Here is a 22,161-nt window from a genome sequence, read left to right as displayed (position 1 = left end):
TTTAGCGCACAGCCTCACAGGTGCAATGTCACTGATAGTGTTGCATAAAATCACTTAATTATTACAGTGAAGAAGAAGGTCATTTAGCCACTCATGTCTCTACTTGACTGGCATGTCTGCATTCCATCACTAATACTTCAGTTATTTGCTGTATTGGTACATTATACACAAGCCAACCCTTGCAGGCTATTTTTGATAAACAGAACTTTGCTTTTCCTTTCACTTGAAGTTGTCAGGATTTGTTTGAATGGATGTACACTCATATGTAGCTCAACTTAATTTTTCTTTTGGAGTTGGCGTTAAAAGGATTTTAAGTCATCGGAGGATCTTGCACAATTCTGTCTTCACATGACTGCAAAGAATGATTACCCAGGCTGATTTTATTGGTTGTTTTTTTTTTGCTTTGGTGGCATTGTGGGGGGTGGGGGTGTGGGGGGGGGGGGGGGTGTGTGTGTGTGTGTGAAAACAATGAAAGAATGCTAAAGTCAATTGTACAATCTATTACAGTTCCTGCTGAGCTCAGCGGACTCACTAGAGTTTAAATCTGGGATCCCCCGATCTGGTTTGTTCCATTCACATTGCCTGTTGCTTCATGATAATGAGCCTTGACAAAAAGGTCAGAACTGAAGATGTTTGCATTAGGATCACTCACTTAAAACGTCGGGTGAAGATTACATTCTTGAAGTTCAATTGTACTTTGATGTTTTTTGTGTTCTGCATTTAGTTTAAAGATTTTGAAATCCAGTGCCATTTTATTTTTCAGCTGTAGTTAACTTTGGAACTAGAGTCCAATCATAATTGTTGCTGCCAAGAAATTCATATTCCTACTCATGTTGCACAATATGACCTTTCAGTGCTAAATATACTCTTTGATGCTAATAACTGTCTAATAGCTCAGAGGTAAAGTCTCCAGCTGAAGTGTCCTAAGACCTTGTGCTCTGCTGGTATTTAATCAAATATTTATGAATTTTGCTGCTGATTGATTTGATTTAATTGGTCTATAGAGCTGCAGTTTTCTGATAAGATATCAATTGTATGCAAGGTCCTGCTGGTGGCACATTTGTACAATGGATTATGTCCTCCAACTTTGTGCTTTGGCTTTCAACCCTTGGATTTGCTATGCTGACCCTTGGCAAGATGGTAGAAAATGCAATAGGATAAGAAAATAAGCCAATGCATCTTTTCCTAAATGCTATTTTCCAATGCTGCCAGAGAATATTGTGTGCAGACATAAAATAAAGATAAAATTGGGCATATTTGGATTACCATTATGATTAAATAGCATGAGGGCCTGCTAAATAATGACCAGGTGAGGAGCTGTTGCATGTCAAAACTGTGCCAGTAAAGTCTTGAGAGATGTGAATTGGTAAGGAAAATGTACTCCAATTTATGGCATTTCTGGAATTTGTGCTCCCAGTGAAACTCTAAATTGATGCAAGAATCACAGCATTTTCACCAGATTCATAAATCCATTCTTTTTGTAAAATAGTTCACCAATGGGAGCGCATGATTGCAAAATTGCTCCATTAACTCTACATGATCAAAGGCAAAATGACAGGAAGATTAAGCCATTTTGCACATAACATTTTTAAAATACTAATTGTTTTTTGTAAGACTAATAATCTGAGATGCCCAAAATGTATTTGCAAGGTGGTCGAATGCCTATTCTCTGTCCAGTCCACATGTTGGTGGAATCTGAAGTACTGTCTGGTTCTTTTAGGCTATCATCAGCATGGCACTCAACATTGACTTGGCCACTTTCTGTGCTCAAGCATAATCAGATTGGAGAGTGACTTCCTGACAGTATGTGGTAAAGTCAGATTTAAACTTGGGTGAATGAACAATAACAAGCTTTATGGAATGTAAAATATATACAAGAAATAGGAGGAGTAGATATCTATGGAACTCAACAAATGCAGGTCCCAATTCCTTCTAATCTGACTATTGCTATGATGTTGCTCCTTACACAAATGCTGAAGAGCTATTCTTCACTCTTTTTTTGTTCCGTTACCATTCTGTGATTCTATGAGCTGTGAATGGTACGTGTCAGTATGTGTGATTTTCTGAAACAGGACAATCTTTAAACTGACTGTTTTTGAACTTCTCATTCATAGAGAAGTCATGAAAGGCAATCAATTAAGATAAGTGTAAACTTGCAAACAGTTTTTCAATATTAATAAAGATGACAATTGGAAACAGATGAATAGATTTATGATTAATGCAAGTTTGTGACACTAAATCTTGGGTGTTGTTTATTGTAAACTTGGAACTTCATTACAGAATGCAGTTAATAGTTGCCAGATATTATTGATTCTAAATGTTTCTCTATGTCGTTAATTAACTCAAGTTTTATCAAAGTATTGTCTGTCACCATTTTAATTGTGGCAAATAACAAGCATAATATTGTTGTTCATGTCTGGGTACTTTTTTAGCACTTACTCTCTCCCACTTCTGCAAGAGAATAATTAACATTTTTAAAAACGGAAAAGGTAAAGAAAGTGTAGGTCCTGTTTTTGATCCATTGTTAGCCCTAACTCTTCTTTAATCACTTGTACGCATATAAGTGCTAAACAGCTGCCCAAGACAATACTATATACATGTGAAAATTTTTTGGATTCATGTGCTAAGCCCTTACAAGATCACAGTTGGTTCTGCTGCAATGCAAGACGAACATTATTTCCTCATTCATTCCAAGTTGTCAGATAGTTTTGAAAAAAAAACTCCAATAAAACCTAGCCTATACGTACTATTCATTTATGGGTTAATACTCAATGTTCAAGATTTTAGAGAATTTTCCTGAAAATAATCCTTGATCTTTATTTCATTTTCTTGTTGCAAGCAGTGGAGACAGAGATGCTGTGAGAAGAATAGCCTATGAGCTTGTGGAAATGAAAGCAAAAGAGGGTGTTATATATTTTGAAGCAAGATACAGTCCTCACCTATTTGCCAACTCCAATGTTATTCCCATTCCTTGGAACCAAAAGCCGTAAGTATCACCTGAAATATAATATATTGCCAAAATACTAAAATAGAATTCTTAATGTATTTTATATATTCTTCTGCTATTTACTGTTTATATATTTTAAAACCTCTTTACCCCAGTTACTTTTATTGATTAAACTTCACTTTGTGTTTCCACTAACAAATCACCAGAAACTTTAGATTTTTAAAAATTTGTTTCATAATTCCTCTGACCTTCTCAAGCAAGATGTGACCAGAAAGAAGGTGAGCAAATTTAATGTTGTTCACAGTTCAGTGTCCAAAACTTAGCATTGAGGACAGATGAAAGGACATGCCTAACCTGAATAGCAGAAAGAATCTTTCGAGTACTGGATTGTACATTAAATTGTTGCATCTTTATAGTTTTCCAATTACTTCATTACATTTGAGATGTAAAAATCCTTTTAATAAAAGAGTTAATGCAATGTTGTAGAGCTGGCCTTAGCTCTGCAGTACGGGATACCATTCTTGTGGGGGAGTTAATACTAATGTAGTGTAGCATGGGACATAAAAGTCAGTGACAGATACAGGTGTTTACAGTTGAGTGCAAGCATTTGCTCAGCAATAACCTACTCACTGTGATATAGTTTGGGTTCTGCCAGGACCACTCAACTGCTGACCCAATTATAGCCTTGTATCAATTGTGAATAAAAGAGCTGAACTCCAAAGGTGATGTGAGAGACACTGCCCTTGATATCAAGGCAACATTTGTCCACATGTGGTTCAAGGAGACTTAGCAAAACTGAAATCAGTGAGAATTGGGGATTGATCCTTTTGCTGGTTGGAGTCTTAAATCGCATAAAGGAAGATAGATGTCGTTGTTGGAGGTCAATTGTCTTCAGACCTGGAGATCTCTGCAGGTGTTTCTCAGGGTACTTTTCTAGGTCCAGTATCTTCAGCTGCTTTGTCAATGACCTTCCTCCATAATAAGCTCAGAGCTGGTGATGTTAACTGATGATCGCATAATGTACAGCTATATTTGCCATTCCTTAGATACTCAAGCAGTCCATGTGCTAATGCAGCAAACATGAGATGACAAATGGCAAATAACATTCATACCATACAAGAGCCAGGCAATGACCACCTCCAAGAAGAGACAATTTAATAATACTCAATAGCATTTCCACAGCTGAATTCCCACTTCCAACTTGACACCTCGCTCAAAGCTTCTTAGTTTATGGTCACTGTTTACTTTCCCTGTTATATTTGTTAAATTATACTGTTCATCTGCATACTTACACCCAGCTCACATATATTTGGTTTTTCTGCTCTCCTTCATTTTGCAAAGTCCCAAGTTAAATAAATTGCACCCACAGAGCTTCTATTGTCCTTTATTTTCTCAAACAACATCCTGCTAATTTGTTGAACAACATCTGAGGAGTCTCTCATAGAATTCCAATCTAGGAGTTTATGTTGTTTATCTGTCTTATTCTAGTTTAGTCATTACTGACAATAAGCTCAGAAACAAACACATTCATTGGTAACTCTTATAATAAATTTAAACAGTTTTCCTTTTTGTATTGGTTATTTGATTTATTTAGTAGTTTCAGCTCATGAAGATTTTTTTAAAAAGAAAGCTCATAATGGTCAGTTATTGTGATACATGAGTGCTCTTGAAAGTGGAGAAACTGCACCTTAACGTTGCTGCTTTATGCACGTGTTATTTGAAATTCTTTGATCGATGGCATAATCCCTTTTGTTGTGCTAAATGTTGTTGATAACAAGTGACAATCTGACTATTACAGCTGGAGTATGCTTTTGAAAAATAGATTAAGATTTATGTCACATAGTTACAAATGTTATCATGTACTATTGCACTACTTAATAATTGCTTAGAGGTTCCTGAAGGTCATACATTATTCAATATAAATTATATCAAACCATCTTGAATAGTGGTATTAACTGAAAGCTGTATGTGCAATGGAGATATGAGTTCGATCTTTGAGAAAGAATATGGTCAATGATTACTCTCTGCTACTTTGGACAACTAACTCACCAGAATTAATTTGTGCTGATTTATTGGGTATTGCAGGTATTCAGCCCATTAATTAGTCTGAATTTGATGTGAAATGTGGACTTTCTTTTTCTGTGGTAATGTCTGATCACACAAGAAGTTAACATCTACTTCCAAAGATCAATTTCATGTTTGATAAAGCTTAGGAGAAGACTCTTTGTTTTTGATACGCTAAATGTGATAACATTTGTTAACTACCATAAATATATTGCTTTTGAAGGAGCCATGGAGAAGGTGGAAAGGACGTTTGTTAGAATGGTACCAGTGATAAGACACTTAGTTATGAGGAAAGACGAGAAAAGTTGGAGTTATTCTCCTTGGCACAGAGATGGTTAAGGGAGATGTGCTATGTGTTCAAATGGTGAGGGTTTTTAAGAGAGTAGATGGGGAGAAACTCTTTCCATTGGCAGAAAGGCTAATAATCATAGACTTTGTATTGATATAATTGACAAGGTGAGAAATGGGCAAAAGTGTTTTTTTTTTTAATGTAGTGAATGACACCTGAACTGGAATCTTGCTAAAAAGGGAAGCATATTACTGGAGCTATTCAGCTTGCACTCATCAGGGTATACACAAGAATGCCAAATTTCAAATTGTCACAACAATTCATATTACAGGAGAAAAGTTTGCAAGTTGAACCTGATCTGCTGAAGAATTATCATGGAGAAAGGAATTGTAGGTTCCTGAGTTCTCATGTGATTAAAAATAAGTGTGAGGATTGTATATATTTCTTCTGGTTTCAGAGAACTGGTTCTGAGTGTATATTGCTTCTAGCAAGCATAAATTTACCATGTTTTGAGCTCAGTTAATTATCCTAATAGTGTTGTGCAAATGTGAGAACTTTGGACTTTTCTTGGCACATTTTACCATGTACAGATACCACATAAATTAACCCAAAAATCCTTGCATTTGGTCAACATACAGCACTGATTTTTGTTAGATTTGGTATTGCCTGCTTCATCTCTGTGATATCTTATGCTGCAAGCTATTGAAAGTTTGAAATGGAAATGATTGTGGAAGCCTCCATAGAGCTTGTGATATTTGAATGAAAAGAGCAAACAATTGAGTAATTTCTTAATTCATCAGATCAAAGGATTGTTAAAATGGTGAAGTCAACTTTGAAAGAAGTAGAGAACAGGAAAGAGGGAGAGATCAGATTGAAATAATAAAGGAAGATTTTGCAGAAAAACTAACTTCAGATTTTAAAACAAAAATTCCCAACAACATAAAAAACTGAGGGATTGATACAACATATAGTAAGGATTAATTTATGGGTCAGAGGTTTATGGTTATTAACATGTCTATAGTCAATGACTTGATGAAATTTTCTCTGGTGAGTTTACATAGTATTTACTGATGCATGTACAGGAACTATCCACTGTTCAGTGAGGTAACCAAACAGTCAGATTCTGTTTTTGTAAAGCTAAAAGTAGGTTGATGAATCTGGGAAAAACATTCTAAACCTGCATGTTTTGACATGCTGTCTGCTGTCACCTGAAGTTAGTGTGACATTTGTACCAAAATAACCATGAGCACTGTTAACCTGATTATTATTTTGAAAGTAATTTTTGAAGCTGTCCTTGTACTTGAAACTGTAACCTCTGAGGAACAATCGTCTCCCTGCCACTGTCATGGCACACATATAGAGTGAGAAATGTTCTTCTTCAGCTCCTGAGGCTTGTTATTATTTGCCTAAGTTTGCTCAGATAAAGAAGTGGTCCAAATACAGATGTTACAAATCCATTTTACATATATTGACAGTGATGGTGAATTCAATGAGAAAATAGTAGTGTGACACTAAAAGTGTAAAGTTTCCAATTTCTCTGTGTTTTGTTGTGTTTGTGTTATGATATTTTATTTGATGAGATATTGGTATTTTAAATTTTTCACCTATTCTTTTAGATGGACTTTGTTCAAAATTAAGGACACTTAATTTGCCAGTGTTTCACCTCTGATGGTCTGTGATATAAGCAGTGGTCAAACTACAATAAATCTTATTATTTGGAGTTTATTGAACAGTTATCTTCAATATCTTACAGAAACACATACAGTGTAATGCTTCTGAGCTCAACTAATATCATGTAGAATTAATTGGCAAACATAATTACTTCCCTTTATAAAATTAACATTCTTTTTAATCCAGTCTTTTTAATCCAGTCTTTTTAATCCAGTTTTTTTAAAAAAAGTTCTTTCATGGCATATGTGCAGCACTGGCTAGGCCACTATTTTTTTTACCTTTTCTAACTGTATTCACATGTACAAAATGACACGATCGAGCTCTATCCTCTTTCCTGTGACAGTTAGTTATCAAAAGTCTGACCTGCTTCTTGTGTTTATGTTCATAATCAGAGGGGACCTGACTCCAGATGAAGTAGTTCATCTTGTCAACCAGGGTTTCCAGGAAGGAGAAAAACATTTTAAAATCAAAGCAAGGTCCATTCTTTGCTGCATGCGTCATATGCCAGGTAATATTATTCATGCAGCATATATTTTTCGACCTGTTCATTTATCATTTTAATTCTATTTTTTAAGACTGTCTCTCTGAAACTACTTGTAATTTTCTATCATATTTCTCTGTCACTGTCCAATTTTCTGCTTAAATTAAGCTGTGATTCAGTTCTCCTACCTGAGCCTAGAGTTTGAATAACAATGCTGTGAGGATGTTTCCCCTAATTGGGGGGGGGGGGGGGTGGGAGTCTAGAACTGTGGGCATGTGGTGTCTACCTCTGTCTTAAAAATATTTATGCACTCTACTTTCACTATGTTTTCAGAAATACAGCCCCGAAGGTTCAAGACCCTCCAAGAGAAAATGAGTTACCTAATCTCAGTTTTAAATGAGAAATCCCTCATTTATAAACAATGTCCCAAGTTCAACATTCTCCCTTAAGAGTTCACATACTGCCCTGTGAAGACACCTTGGATTTTTACATGTTTCAGTCAAGTTATTTCTTAGTCTTTTTGATTTAATGTGTGATCATATGTGGATTTCCAAATGATTTGTGCCACTCTTGCTATTATCTGTGGAAAAGTGGTCTTTCTTTTATCTGGCTCACACTAAAATAGGGCATAAACTTGCTGTTTTTTAAGAAGGAGATGTAAACTAAAGTAATCCCAGTTAATTCTTAATTTGAAACAACCATTTCCAACTCTCTTATTTTACCTGATTCTGTCCTGTCTTAACTCATCTACTGCTGCATTCTTTGTTACATCCAGAATTGAATACTCCAAAGCACTCCGAGCCTTCTGTATCTCCCTCGACTTGAAGTCAACCAAAGTTCACTCATGCCACCCTATTCAGGCATAAGCCCTGTGCTTCTTAAACAGCATTGTCTCCTAGTTAAGCAATTTTCATCTTTAATTTTTTTTATTCCTCCATAGCCCTTCCTTCCTCCATAGCCCTTCCCCCTCTACCTCTTATCTTCACCAATCCCACAATTCTCTGAGATAGACATTTTTTCTACTTCTGATCTCTTATGCATTCTATAAGTGAACATAGCTTCAGCTGCCTGCCAATTCTTCCTAACTCTACCACTTTTCTCCTTTGAGATACTGATTCTTTTTCCTTGAAAACATTTTTGATCATCTGCCACCAATATTGCTGTATGGCTCAGCGTCAAATTTTGTTTTATCATGCTCCTGTGAAGTGTCTTGGGTGTTTTATTCAACCAAAGGTACTATAGAAATATTGGCAGTTGTTGTTTGATAAAAGCAAAGCCAGAGAGTTGTGATTAATAAATCAATGCAATAACTTATTATTGAATTGTTAATAATGAGTTGTAGCAGCATCTCCTTAAAGAATGCAATGATCATAAGATGGTATTGATATGTTTTCAGGATGGTCTACTGAAATTGTGAGCCTGTGTAAGAAGTATCGCAATGAAGGTGTTGTGGGTATGGACTTGGCAGGTGATGAGTCTTTAAACTGTAAACTCAACTCAGGCCATTGCACTGCCTATGAGGTAGGTGGTTATCCATAACATGATGAGTTTAACTTGATGGGGATATTAAATTACCAAAAAAAATGGGTTCCAGTTTAGCTTCTAGAAACATGAAATTACAAAAAGTAGTACTAATTTTAGAGCCCACTCTGTGAATCTCTTACTGCACTTCATCAGAATATACTTTCATAGGATATGTACAGATCTCTCCAATATATCATCATCCGGTTTTCCTATCTGGTGGATCATAAGTGGAAAGCACAATAAAAGTAATATTTCTACGGAAATTTTGGTTAGCTAATTTGCAGAACTCCAAAAAGGTTTTGTGTATCTTTAAACCAGTAGGTTGGGTATATGTTTGTGTTACATACTCATAAAGAATGTTTACAGATAGAATATCCTCCCACATGTGGGAGACTTGATTAATTCATTGGCTGTTGTCCATGATTACACGCAAGATCGACTGCTCAAATGGTATCCTCATGAAGAGTGTGTTTTATGGTTACTTTAAGATCCCTTTTGTATATTATGTATGGCAAAAATTTTATCACTATTGAGGTAATTTTCATTCAGTAGTTACAAGAAATATTGTAATCTCTCAGAAATGTTATTTTGTATATCACCAATCACAATAATAACACTTTCTGGTTAAGTAACATGCCAATAATATTAAATCATAACAAGTAAAATGTTTTATCTAAATCTCTATTATTTGCTCTGCATTTGACTATGAGTATGAGTATGCATATAATAAGAGAAAATAGTGTACATCCGATAGGATACCCATTATTTACACATCAAAGTGGTATATGTTGCTGAATAATAATTTCCCACCTTATATAAATTGATTTCTATGAATTTTTTAATATATGTTGTGATTAAGTCCTTTTTGTTGTGTATGTTCTCATGGTATAGGAGAAAGCACTGAGAACATTGTAACATTCAGGAATAGATCATTTCAACAGGTTGCTAAATTTAACAGTCCCAAAATATTAATTACATCCAATGCTGCCGAGGACTGTTGCTCAAATGGTCACTCAAAACAATTTAGAGGTCACTGAAGAGCAAATTCAGATTCACCGTTGTGAGGCCTCAGAAGAGGCTGTGTGCCACTAATCATTCAGTAGTGAGTGTCATCAGTCAACTCTCTATCATTAGCAAATATTCAAGGTGTTATCAACAGTGCTACCAAGTGACATGCACACAAGCAATAACATGCTCACTGATACTCTGGGTCCTATCAGAGCCATTCAGCTCCTGACCTCATTACAGCTTGGTGCAGACATGAACAAAAGACCTGAACTTGAGCGGTAAAGTGAGAACAACTGATCTTGACATCAAGGCAACATTTAACTGAGTATGGCATCAAGGAGGCCTAGCAAAACTGATGTCAATGGAAATCGGGCAAAACTTTCCTTGAATTGGATCATGCCTAGTACAAAGGAAGATGGTTTTCATTTTTCAAAATCTAAATTTGCACTACACAAAGGTCAGGCAATGATCATCTCCAAAAACAAGAGAGAATTTAACCATTTCATCCTGACATTCGACCACAAAACTGTCACTGAACCAAGATCCTGGAAATTAGCCTTTAGTCGAAACTAATTACAATGGTTATAATTCTGTGACAGGTAACTCACCACCTGTCTCCTCAATGTCACTTACAAGGCACAAATCAGGAGTGTGATGAAAATCCTAAAAGACTGCACCCAGAACACTCAAGGTGCTTGACACTGCCCAAGACAAAACAGTTCAATTGGTGCCACATGCACCCTCATCAACATTAATTTCCTTCACTATAGTTAACAATGTGCACCATCTACAAGATGCATTGTAATAACTCACAAGAGTTCCTTTGACATCACCTTCTAAGCCCACAACCTCAACCATCTCGAAGATCAAGGACAGCAGATGCGTGGGAATACCGCCATCTGCAATTTCCCCTCCAAGGCAAACACCATCCTGATTTGGAACTATATTACCAATTCTTCATTGTGTCTGGATCCAAATCTGGCGCACTCTTTCTAACTGCACCATGGGTATACTATAAGAACTGCTGCTGTTCAACAGGGCAGTTCACCAGCTTTTCCTGACTTGTGCTTTGTAGATGGTGGACAGACATTGGAGTGGCAGAAAGTGAGCTACTCACTGCATAATTCCTAGCTTCTGAACTACTTTTGTAGTCACAGTATTTAGATGGTCAGTCCAGTTACGTCCAGTCCTCCTCCCCATGATATTGATTTTTGAGGATTCCAAGATAATAATGTCATTGAACATCAACGGGCATGGTTATGTTCTACTTGGCTCTTACTAGACATGAATATTACTTGGAACTCATCAGCCCAAGCCTGGATAATGTACTAGGGTCGACATGGCTGAGCCTGGCATTTGTTGTTTCTAGGTAGATGCCAGATGGTCAGTCCAGTTTCAGTCCTTTTTTAGACCATGGTGGTTAGATACAACTGATTGGCTTGCTTGGCCATTTCAGAGGGCTGTTAAGTGTTAGCTACATTAATTTTCTTTCCCTAAGTTATATTAATGAATCAGGCATGGTTACCCTGAGGTAGCTTTTAATTCCAGGTTTATTAATTTCAAATATCATCATCTACCATGGTGGGATTTAAACGTATATCCGCAAAGCATTAGCCTGGGTCTCTGGATATTCAATAACATTACCATTCTATCCTCCAATTGCTACAATAAAGGGTTTATCAGATGGAAGCACAGATGGTGAGTATTAGCTTCTGAAAGATACATCCCCTGTCCTTGTCTCCAAAGCCCCCTCTCCTCATGTGCCCTAACCTGTGAGAGTAGAAAATAGGCCTTATCTGTTCTCCGCAGGATTCCCTCTAGAGTAGGCCTCAATCAGTAGCCCTCAGAAATTAGAAGCAGCCGGACTCTGATTGGCCAGCAGCTCCTGGCAATCTGACACACTAATGTCAAGGTGCCTGATAGGCTGCCTGTCGGAACATCGTTGCCTTATCAGCTCTTAATGGGTTGTCTCACTTGTTTTTTGGGGAGGTGAGGGGTGTAAGGGTTGTTATTTGTTACCGAACACACTTGCTGCACACGTTAAAAAAAAGTGTAAATTTTTTACAATATTTGCAGTGAAAAGTGTCAAGTGGATGATTTTCCTCAGTCTCTGCCACCAGTTGGCATAATTAAAAATGCCAGCATCCAGTCATTTCATGCCACCCTGAATATCGACGGGCTAAATCCATTGGACACAACTTTCAGAATAATTGAATAACATAACACGAAAAGAGGTAATTCAACCTCGGGAATTTGTATTGGATCTAACTGGATTAGTTTGTGAAAGATCCAGTTTATTGCTTGTACCCTGCAATTTCTTTGTCCCAAACATCATAAAGCTAAGTAAACTACCAGTAGTGTAAGACCAGACCACCATTACTAGCTATCCCTTTAGCCAACCTCTAACAGCTGAGACAAGCTGACCCAACAGAAAAAGATGCATTGAAGTGTTGCTTTAACAGCACATCTAAAATGAAGATCACACAATTATTAGTGTCTTAATAATACCATGCCTTAATTTTCATATTAACTAGTATAGAGTGCAAGTTTAGACAGCACTATATACTGTAGCTGGATTAGTACTAATATTGGAGGTTTGAACAGTGCACAGTGTAAACATGAATTAAACATGTTAGTTATGAGGTGAATTTTGTGGAAGCACTTTTCGTGTTGAAAAAAAAAGATGCAGCACAAAGTGCAGTAATAAACTGTCCTGATGTCCTATTTCACAGTTGGTAATATGAAGCTTGTATAAGATTAATTGAAGGGCTTACCATACATATTGAGTAAGGGTGCAGCAAAATTACAAGAAACTTAGCAGATGCATCCATTACCCATGTCCTTAATATAGTGTAAAGTTGGCTCGCAATCCCTTGGAAGCCTGCCTGAGGCTATTAACTTATTTTTCCTTTGACCTTCAGGTCCTTTGCATATTGCAGATTGGGTATGGTATATTTCAACATTGTATTGCATCCAGGAAGGTATATTTCATCATTATTTTGCAACCAGGAAGCACGCAAAAGACAGTAAATGGGGATTATGGTATCTGCCTCCATCAGACTGCTCCAAGATTACTTCATAGTTTTAATAGACATGCCATTATATTAAATTCAGGACTAGTGCAACAATGCAGCTGAGGTGAGAGAGGATATTCCCAGATACAACAGGACTGTTAACTGAAGCGAGGAACGTATGAAATAGGAGGAGGGAGTAGGCCTGATGATCCCTTGGAGGAGAAAGTGAGGACTGCAAATGCTGGAGATCAGAGCTGCAAATGTGTTGCTGGAAAAGCGCAGCAGGTCAGGCAGCATCCAAGGAACAGGAGAATCGACGTTTCGGGCATAAGCCCTTCTTCAGGATTGAGGAAAGTGTGTCCAGCAGGCTAAAATAAAAGGTAGGGAGGAGGGACTTGGGGGAGGGGCGTTGGAAATGCGATAGGTGGAAGGAGGTCAAGGTGAGGGTGATAGGCCGGAGTGGGGTGGAGGCAGAGAGGTCAGGAAGAAGATTGCAGGTTAGGAAGGCGGTGCTGAGTTCGAGGGATTTGACTGAGACAAGGTGGGGGGAGGGGAAATGAGGAAACTGGAGAAATCTGAGTTCATCCCGTGTGGTTGAAGGGTTCCTAGGCGGAAGATGAGGTGCTCTTCCTCCAACCGTCATGTTGCTATGGTCTGGCGATGGAGGAGTCCAAGGACCTGCATGTCCTTGGTGGAATGGGAGGGGGAGTTGAAGTGTTGAGCCATGGGGTGGTTGGGTTGTTTGGTCTGGGTGTCCCAGAGGTGTTCCCAGAGGTAGGCGGCCTGTCTCCCCAATATAGAGGAGGCTACATCGAGTGCAGCGGATGCAATAGATGATGTGTGTGGAGGTTCAGGTGAATTTGTGGCGGATATGGAAGTATCCCTTGGGGCCTTGGCAGGAAGTAAGGGGGGAGGTGTGGGCGCAAGTTTTGCATTTCTCTCTCGGGATCCTCCCTCCCCTTCCTAGACCTTTCCATTTCTATCTCGGGCGACCGAATCAACACGGACATTTACTATAAACCGACCGACTCCCACAGCTACCGAGACTACACCTCCTCCCACCCTGCCTCCCTATAAAAACGCCATCCCATATTCCCAATTCCATCGTCTCCTCCGCATCTGCTCCTAGGAGGACCAGTTCCAAAACCGTACAACTCAGATGGCCTCCTTCTTCAAGGACCGCAATTTCCCCCCAGACGTGGTCGACGATGCCCTCCACCGCATCTCTTCCACTTCCCGCTCCTCCGCCCTTGAGCCCCGCCCCACCAACCGCCACCAGGACAGAACCCCACTGGTCCTCACCTACCACCCCACCAACCTCCATGTACAACGTATCATCCGCCGTCATTTCCACCACCTCCAAACGGACCCCATCACCAGGGATATATTTCCCTCCCCTCCCCTATCAGCGTTCCGAAAAGACCACTCCCTCCGTGACTCCCTCGTCAGGTCCACACCCCCCACCAACCCAACCTCCACTCCCGGCACCTTCCCCTGCAACCGCAAGAAATGCAAAACTTGCGCCCACATCTGCCCCTTACTTCCCTCCAAGGCCCCAAGGGATACTTCCATATCCGCCACAAATTCACCTGCACCTCCACACACATCATCCATTGCATCCGCTGCACCCGATGTGGCCTCCTCTATATTGGGGAGACAGGCCGCCTACTTGCGGAACGTTTCAGAGAACACCTCTGGGACATCCGGGCCAACCAACCCAACCACCCCGTGGCTCAACACTTCAACTCCCCCTCCCACTCCACCAAGGACATGCAGGTCCTTGGACTCCTCCATCGCCAGACCATAGCAACACGACGGTTGGAGGAAGGCACCTCATCTTCTGCCTAGGAACCCTCCAACCACAAGGGATGAACTCAGATTTCTCCAGTTTCCTCATTTCCCCTCCCCCCACCTTGTCTCAGTCAAATCCCTCAAACTCAGCACCGCCTTCCTAACCTGCAATCTTCTTCCTGACCTCTCCGCCCCCACCCCACTCCGGCCTATCACCCTCACCTTGACCTTCTTCCACCTATCGCATTTCCAACGCCCCTCCCCCAAGTCCCTCCTCCCTACCTTTTATCTTAGCCTGCTGGACACACTTTCCTCATTCCTGAAGAAGGGCTTATGCCCAAAACGTCGATTCTCCTGTTCCTTGGATGCTGCCTGACCTGCTTCGCTTTTCCAGCAACACATTTTCAGCTGATGATCCCTTGACCCTGTTGTGCTATTTAATAAACTCATGGCCTCAACTCACTTTTCTGTCTGTCCCCTGTAACCCCTGATTCTCCTCTAATTCAAGAATTTGTCTCCATTGTGAATATATTCACCAACTGTATGACCACAACTGCCTGAGCAGGACAACGAGAGGAGATTGTGGCATTTGGTAACACTGCTGGGCTAATAATCCAGAAGCCCATGCTAACGATGTGGGGACACTTGTTCAAATCCCATTATGGGTGAGTGTCTTAAGTGGGCAACCTGATAATCAACTGTGCCCCTTAATTCTGGATTCCCAACAAGAGGAAACATCATCTTAGCATTGACTCCATCAAACTCCCTTAGAAATGTACTTGATTTAATTAGATCACATCTCATTCTTCTGAAGTCTAACGTACTCAACCATTAATCAACCTAATATACCTTCTCAATTTACTTCCAAATCAAAGTTAACTCCTTAAGTTGGGAGACCATAAGAGAATGCAGCATCTTGAGTGATTTCACTCGGACCCTATACAGTCCTAACAAGGCCACCTTACGTTTATACTCCATAAGAGTCAATATTTCATTGTCATTCTGAATTACATGCTGTACCTATTGGTTTATTTTTGTGCTTCATTATAATGGCAGCAAGATCCTTCCGTACTGCAGCATTCTACAGACATTCCTAACTGTTTAAATAATAATCTGCTTTTCTATTCTTGCTGCTAAGTGGGTAACCTCACATTTTCCTACATTAAACTCTATTTGTCTTTTTTTGCCCAATCTCTTACCTTTCTACAACCCTTATTCCCTTTGTTTGTCCTCAAACTGCTTTCCTAGCTTTCCTTGTACAACCAATAAATTTGCTTACAAGACATTTGGTCTCTTTATCCAAGTTTTCAAATAATTGGGGCCCCAACACGGATTCTTTTAACATTCCTCTAAATACACTTTTCCAACTGGGAAATAATCCATTCATCTTGGCTCTGTTTTCTGTTAGTTAACCCATCATCTAACCATGCTAATACACCAACTCAAACACTGAAGTTTTATCTTGTACTGTAACCCTTTTGGTGTCACTTTATTGAACTCCTTTAAGAAATCCAAATTATATCTACTTCCCTTTATCTGCCGTTTGTTACATTTCTCAAAATAGTCTTGTAAACTGGTCAAAAATGACAAATTTCCCTTTCTTATAACCATTTGACTATTTGTATTATGATTTCTTTCAGATAATTTGCTGATGCTTACTTAGTAATGGAATCCAACATCCTCCCAATTTGGCTAAATGGTCTATAGTTTCATGCTTTCTGTCTCCTTCCTTTCTTAAATAGAGATGTCAAATTTGCAATTTTCCGTTTAGCCGTGAACTTCCAGAATCTGTGGAATTTTACATGATCACAAGAAATGCATCCATTATCTATGAGCCACTTATTGTAGGATCTGGATACAGGGCATCAGGCATAGGAATGTATTAATCTTTAATTCTACTAGCTTTTCTAGTACTTGTTCTCTATTGATAACTGTTTAAAGTTCCTTTCACCCTTTAGTCCACAACGTTTTCCACTTTTATTGTGATACTTTTAGAGCCTGCAATTGTGAAGATAGATTCAAAATAAGTGTGCAAAATCTTTACCACTTCTTTATTCCACATATTGTTCAATCCTGCCCTTATGCACTGAAGCGTTTGAGACTCCAGAATTTTCTGTTCTGCTCTCTTAGTCCTGCATGTGATCAGGTTGCTACCGTAATCTCAATATGAGGCTATGTTGGGGAACCTAATCCCTCAGAGACTTCTCTTACAAGGTGGAGTTGAGCTGTAGTATTCTTTAGTTCCTTTTGGCACTATGCAGTGATGCAACAAAAAAACCCTTTACAAACATACACAATTGCACATACGTTGGCTGCAGCACTTCTATGTTATAGGTGCACCTAGTTTCTCTCTCTCTCTCTCTCTCTCTCTTTCTCTCTCTCTCTCTCTCTCTCTCTCTCTCTCTCTCTCTCTCTCTCTGTGAGTGTCTCTCTCTCTCTCTGCGGCTTCCTCTTCTTCTGGCTTCCCTTCACTTTCGCTCTCGCTCTCTCACTTCCCTCCCACCCCCATCTATTTTTCTCTGGCGTCTTCACTGACTAAGTCTCTGTATTCCCCCTCTCTCTGTCTCTACTATCTATGATATAGAAACATAAAATATCATAAATACCCAATTTGATTGTCAGTATCTGTGAAGAAAGAACCAAAAGTTAGTGCTTTTTCATCAGAAATAGAAAAAGTACAGGTTTCAAGCAAGGATAAACAGGTAGCAACAGCAAAAATTAAGAATGAAAGTAAAATACTCTGGATGCTGCAGATCTGAAATGAACACAGAACAAAGAACAAAAAAAGTGTTTGCGATCGGGTTGAAGGCAGGAAGGATTAAATGTCAAAGGAGATGATGATGCAAACAAAGGTGGCTGAAAATGGATCAGATAAGGATAAAGAAAACCATCTCGGTTTAGAGAGGTGGAAATGGCACCGATAACTGTTGTCTGAGAAATGACAGCAGAGCTTGTGTTCTGAAACTGGTGAACCCAAAGTTAAATCCAAAAGGCTAAAAAATACCTAAATTGAAGTTTGGGTGCTGTTCCTTGACCTTCTACTGAGCTTCATTACACTACAGGAGTCCGAGGATAAAAAGGTCAGATTGAAATGAAGAGTTAAAGTCACCAATAGTTCAGTGACAGGCTTGCAGACGGAATGGAAGTGTCTGCCAAATGGTCACTTAACCTGTGTTTGTTCTCTGCAGTGTAGAGAAGACTGCATGAGCAGCGAGTAGAGTACCTTAAATGGAGAGAAGTTCAAGTAAATCGCTGAGTCACCTGGAAGGTGTCTATGGAAGCCTGAACGGTGAGAAAGGTTGATAAAGATGCATGTGTTGTATCGCCTGATTGCACAAGAGGGTATTGTGGAATGGTGTGTTGGGGTATTTGATGAATTGCACTGGCGAATTGAGAATGGTGTCTCTTCAGAATTCTGATGGGAGGGAATGGCATTGAGCTGGATGTGGCTGTGTCTAAAATGCTATCAGATGATCCATTGAATGGTGGAATAGAAGGTGGGAATAAAGAGATCATTGTCATGGCTGTGGGAGGTTGGGCAGAGTGAGTACAGATGTGAGACCAGTTGGGACTAAAATAGCCTTGTCAACCATTGAGGGAAACCCTTGCATGTGGTCTTAAAAAAAAAAGAGGTTGCATTGTTAGCAATGATATAAAATGTGGTGTCATTAGACAGATGCAGCTAAGTAATTGGGAACATGAAATAGAGTACTGTCTCAGATGCAGAGTGAGAGGACATGAGCTTTATGCATATTGGTCAACAGTCATCTCCAGGTACAGACGGAGAATTCAAGGAAAGGAAGACTTAGAGGTGGACCATGGAAAGAATGGAAATTGAAAGCAAAGCTGATTGAAATTTCCAGCTGAGGATGAGGCCAGGAAATGACACTGATTCAGACAACAGTGTACTGGAAGAGTGGTGAGGGATGTACCCTGAATAGGACCGGGACAAAGAATTTTTCACTTACCATGCAAAAATAATTTGGAACACTAAGACAGATGCAAAATATTGCAAACGCTGGAAATGTGAGATAAAAAACAGAAAATTCTAGAAATATTTGGTAGGTCAGGCAGCATTTGTGAAGAAAGGGATAGAGTACAGATTAGATTGAGCATAGTTTGGGTGATTGGTTTACAGAAAGCTTTCCATCCATTTTGCGAGCATTCTTTTCAATTTTAATTCTCCACATGCTCGCGCCTAGAGGTCCCCACCACTCATTCCACTGCAATTTTCCAATGAAGCACAGTGTAAGCTTGTGGAACAGCATTTCTTGTTTCCATTAGGGTCTTGAATGCCTTCTGGACTCCATGTCTTGTTTAACAATTTCAATCTCTACCTCATTCTGATTCTTTTCATGTTCTGGTTTTGCTCTTCTTTTCATCTTACCTTTGCTATCAGGTGAAACAGTTCATCATCCCACTGTTCCCACTGTTCTTTTAGACACGACAGCCCAGATCTCCAGGTTTCCTGATTTGTTGCAAACTAAAAGTGCAATCCACTGTGCATGACTGGACCTTGCAGATATGCCAAAGTGTTGCCCTCCATGGGAATTGTTCAGGGGCATTTTGAATTTCCTGCTGGCAATTCCCTGCTTCTAATGACCCTCCACAAAAGTCCATGACTGTGAGCTATAGTCAGAATCTTTGGACAATTCCTCCAAGCTTGGGTTGGTAGTTACCCAGGAAACATTAAAAACACTTAAAACCTAATCTCTTGCCTGAGCAATAACAGAGACTTCATGGTAATGTCAGCCAGTGCAGGAATCAAACCCACACTGTTGGTATTACTTTACATTGCAAATGAGCCGGCTAACCAACCCCTGCCTCAGATGAATCGTGATTACCTATTTGGCATTAGGTAATAAGCCTTTACTGTTAATAAAGGTTGAACCTGTCCCTCTGCCAAAGACAGAGGATCCTTTCAGAGGGGCAGCATGGTAGTTCAGTGGTTAGCATTGTTGCCTCACAGCGCCAAGGACCCGGGTTTGATTGCAGCCTCCGGCGACTGTGTGGAGTTTGTGCATTCTCCCAGTGGATAGTAAAAACCATGACTGCAGATGCTGGAAACCAGATTCTGGATTAGTGGTGCTGGAAGAGCACAGCAGTTCAGGCAGCATCCGAGGAGCAGTAAAATCGACATTTTGGGCAAAAGCCTTTCATCAGGAATACAGGCAGAGTGCCTTAAGGGTGGAGAGATAAATGAAAGGAGGGTGGGGGTGGGGAGAAAGTAGCATAGAGTACAATAGCTGAGTGGGGGTGGGGATGAAGGTGATAGGTCAGGGAGGAGGGTGGAGTGGATAGGTGGAAAAGAAGATAGGCAGGTAGGATAAGTATTGGGGACAGTGTTGAGCTGGAAGTTTGGAACTGGGGTGAGGTGGGGAAGGGGAAATGAGGAAACTGGTGAAGTTCACATTGATGCCCTGGGGTTGAAGTGTTCCAAGGCGGAAGATGAGGCGTTCTTCCTCCAGGCGTCGGGTGGTGAGGGAGTGGCGGTGAAGGAGGCCCAGGACCTCCATGTCCTCGGCAGAGTGAGAGGAGGAGTTGTAATGTTGGGCCACAGGACGGTGTGGTTGATTGGTGCGGTGTCTCAGAGATGTTCCCTAAAGCGCTCTGCGAGGAGGCATCCAGTCTCCCCAATGTAGAGGAGACCACATCGGGAGCAACGGATACAATAAATGATATTGATGGATGTGCAGGTAAAACTTTGATGGATGTGGAAGGCTCCTTTAGGGTCTTGGATGCAGTTGAGGGAGGAGGTATGGGCACAGGTTTTGCAATTCCTGCGTTCACAGGGGAAGGTGCCAGGATGGGAGGGTGGGTTGTTGGGGGGCGTAGACCTGACCAGGTAGTCACGGAGGGAACGGTCTTTGCGAAAGGTGGAAAGGGGTGGGAAGGGAAATATATCCCTGGTGGTGGGGTCCGTTTGGAGGTGGCAGAAATGTCGGCAGATGATTTGGTTTATGCGAAGGTTGGTCGGGTGGAAGGTGAGCACCAGGGGCATTCTGTCCTTGTTACGGTTGGAGGGGTGGAGTCTGAGAGCGGAGGTGCGGGATGTGGACGAGATGCATTGGAGGGCATCTTTAACCACGTGGGAAGGGAAATTGCGGTCTCTAAAGAAGGAGGCCATCTGGTGTGTTCTGTGGTGGAACTGGTCCTCCTGGAGCAGATACAGCGGAGGAATTGGGAATACGGGATGGCATTTTTGCAGGAGGTAGGGTGGGAAGAGGTGTAATCCAGGTAACTGTGGGAGTCGGTGGGTTTGTAAAAAATGTCAGTGTCAAGTCGGTCATCATTAATGGAGATGGAGAGGTCCAGGAAGGGAGAGAGGTGTCAGAGATGGTCCAGGTAAATTTAAGGTCAGGGTGGAATGTGTTGGTGAAGTTGATGAATTGCTCAACCTCCTCGCGGGAGCACGAGGTGGCGCCAATGCAGTCATCAATGTAATGGAGGAAGAGGTGGGGAATGGTGCCGGTGTAATTACGGAAGATGGACTTTTCTACGTAGCCAACAAAGACAGGCATAGCTGGGGCCCATACGGGTGCCCATGGCTACCCCTTTGGTCTGGAGGAAGTGGGAGGATTCGAAGGAGAAATTGTTAAGGTTGAGGACCAGTTCGTCCAAATGAATGAGAGTATCAGTGGAAGGGTACTATTGGGGATGTTGGGAGAGGAAGAAACGGAGGGCTTGGAGGCACGGGTCATGGCGGATGGAGGTGTAGAAGGACTGGATATCCATGGTAAAGATGAGGCGTTGGGGGCCGGGGAAACGGATGTCTTGGAGGAGGTGGAGGGTGTGGGTGGTGTCTCGAACATACGTGGGGAGTTCCTGTACTAGGGGGGATAGGACAGTGTTGCGGTAGGTAGAAATGAGTTCAGTGGGGCAGGAGCATGCTGAGACAATGGGTCAGCCAGGGTGGTCAGGCTTGTGGATCTTGGGAAGGAGGTAGAACCGGGCAGTGCGGGGTTCCCGGACTATGAGATTGGAAGCTGTGGGTGGGAGACCTCCTGAGGTGATGAGGTTGTGTATGGTCTGGGAGATAATGGTTTGGTGATGGGGGTGGGGTCATGAACAAGGGTGCGGTAGGAAGAGGTGTCCTCGAGTTGCCGTCTGGCTTCAGCGGTGTAGAGGTCAGTGCACCAGACATCCACTGCGCCCCCTTTATCCGCTGGCTTGATGGTGAGGTTGGAATTGGAGCAGAGGGATTGGAGGGCTGCGCGTTGTGAGGGTAAGGGGTTGGTGTGGGGGAGGGGCGTAAAAGGTTGAGGCAGTTAATGTCCCAGCGGCAGTTGGAAATGAAGAGGTCGAGAGCGGGTAATAGGCCAGCCCGGGGAGTCCAGGTGGATGCAGTGTGTTGGAGGTGGGCGAAGGGGTC

General features: G+C 41.0%; 1 protein-coding gene across 5 annotated transcripts in view; it reads left to right on the top strand.

The window, feature by feature from the left end:
• Positions 1-22,161, top strand: part of ada (adenosine deaminase) — a 62,147-nt gene that overhangs the window by 19,332 nt on the left and 20,654 nt on the right. For 3 of the 5 annotated variants that reach the window (XM_043710313.2, XM_043710311.2, XM_087994909.1), the window contains exons 4-6: positions 2,840-2,986; positions 7,364-7,479; positions 8,849-8,973. In XM_043710313.2, the coding sequence (XP_043566248.2) occupies positions 2,840-2,986; positions 7,364-7,479; positions 8,849-8,973 (388 nt within the window). The remainder of the gene's footprint in view (positions 1-2,839; positions 2,987-7,363; positions 7,480-8,848; positions 8,974-22,161) is intronic. The other 2 variants (XM_043710314.2, XM_043710312.2) reach the window with 1 other exon arrangement.

This window comes from Chiloscyllium plagiosum, unplaced genomic scaffold (assembly GCF_037043375.1).
Source record: "Chiloscyllium plagiosum isolate Xiang-an unplaced genomic scaffold, Cpla_swu_hap1 HiC_scaffold_15, whole genome shotgun sequence".
Lineage (NCBI taxonomy): Eukaryota > Metazoa > Chordata > Chondrichthyes > Orectolobiformes > Hemiscylliidae > Chiloscyllium > Chiloscyllium plagiosum.
Note: the sequence above shows the minus strand (reverse complement) of the source record. Positions and strands in the feature narration are given on the sequence as shown.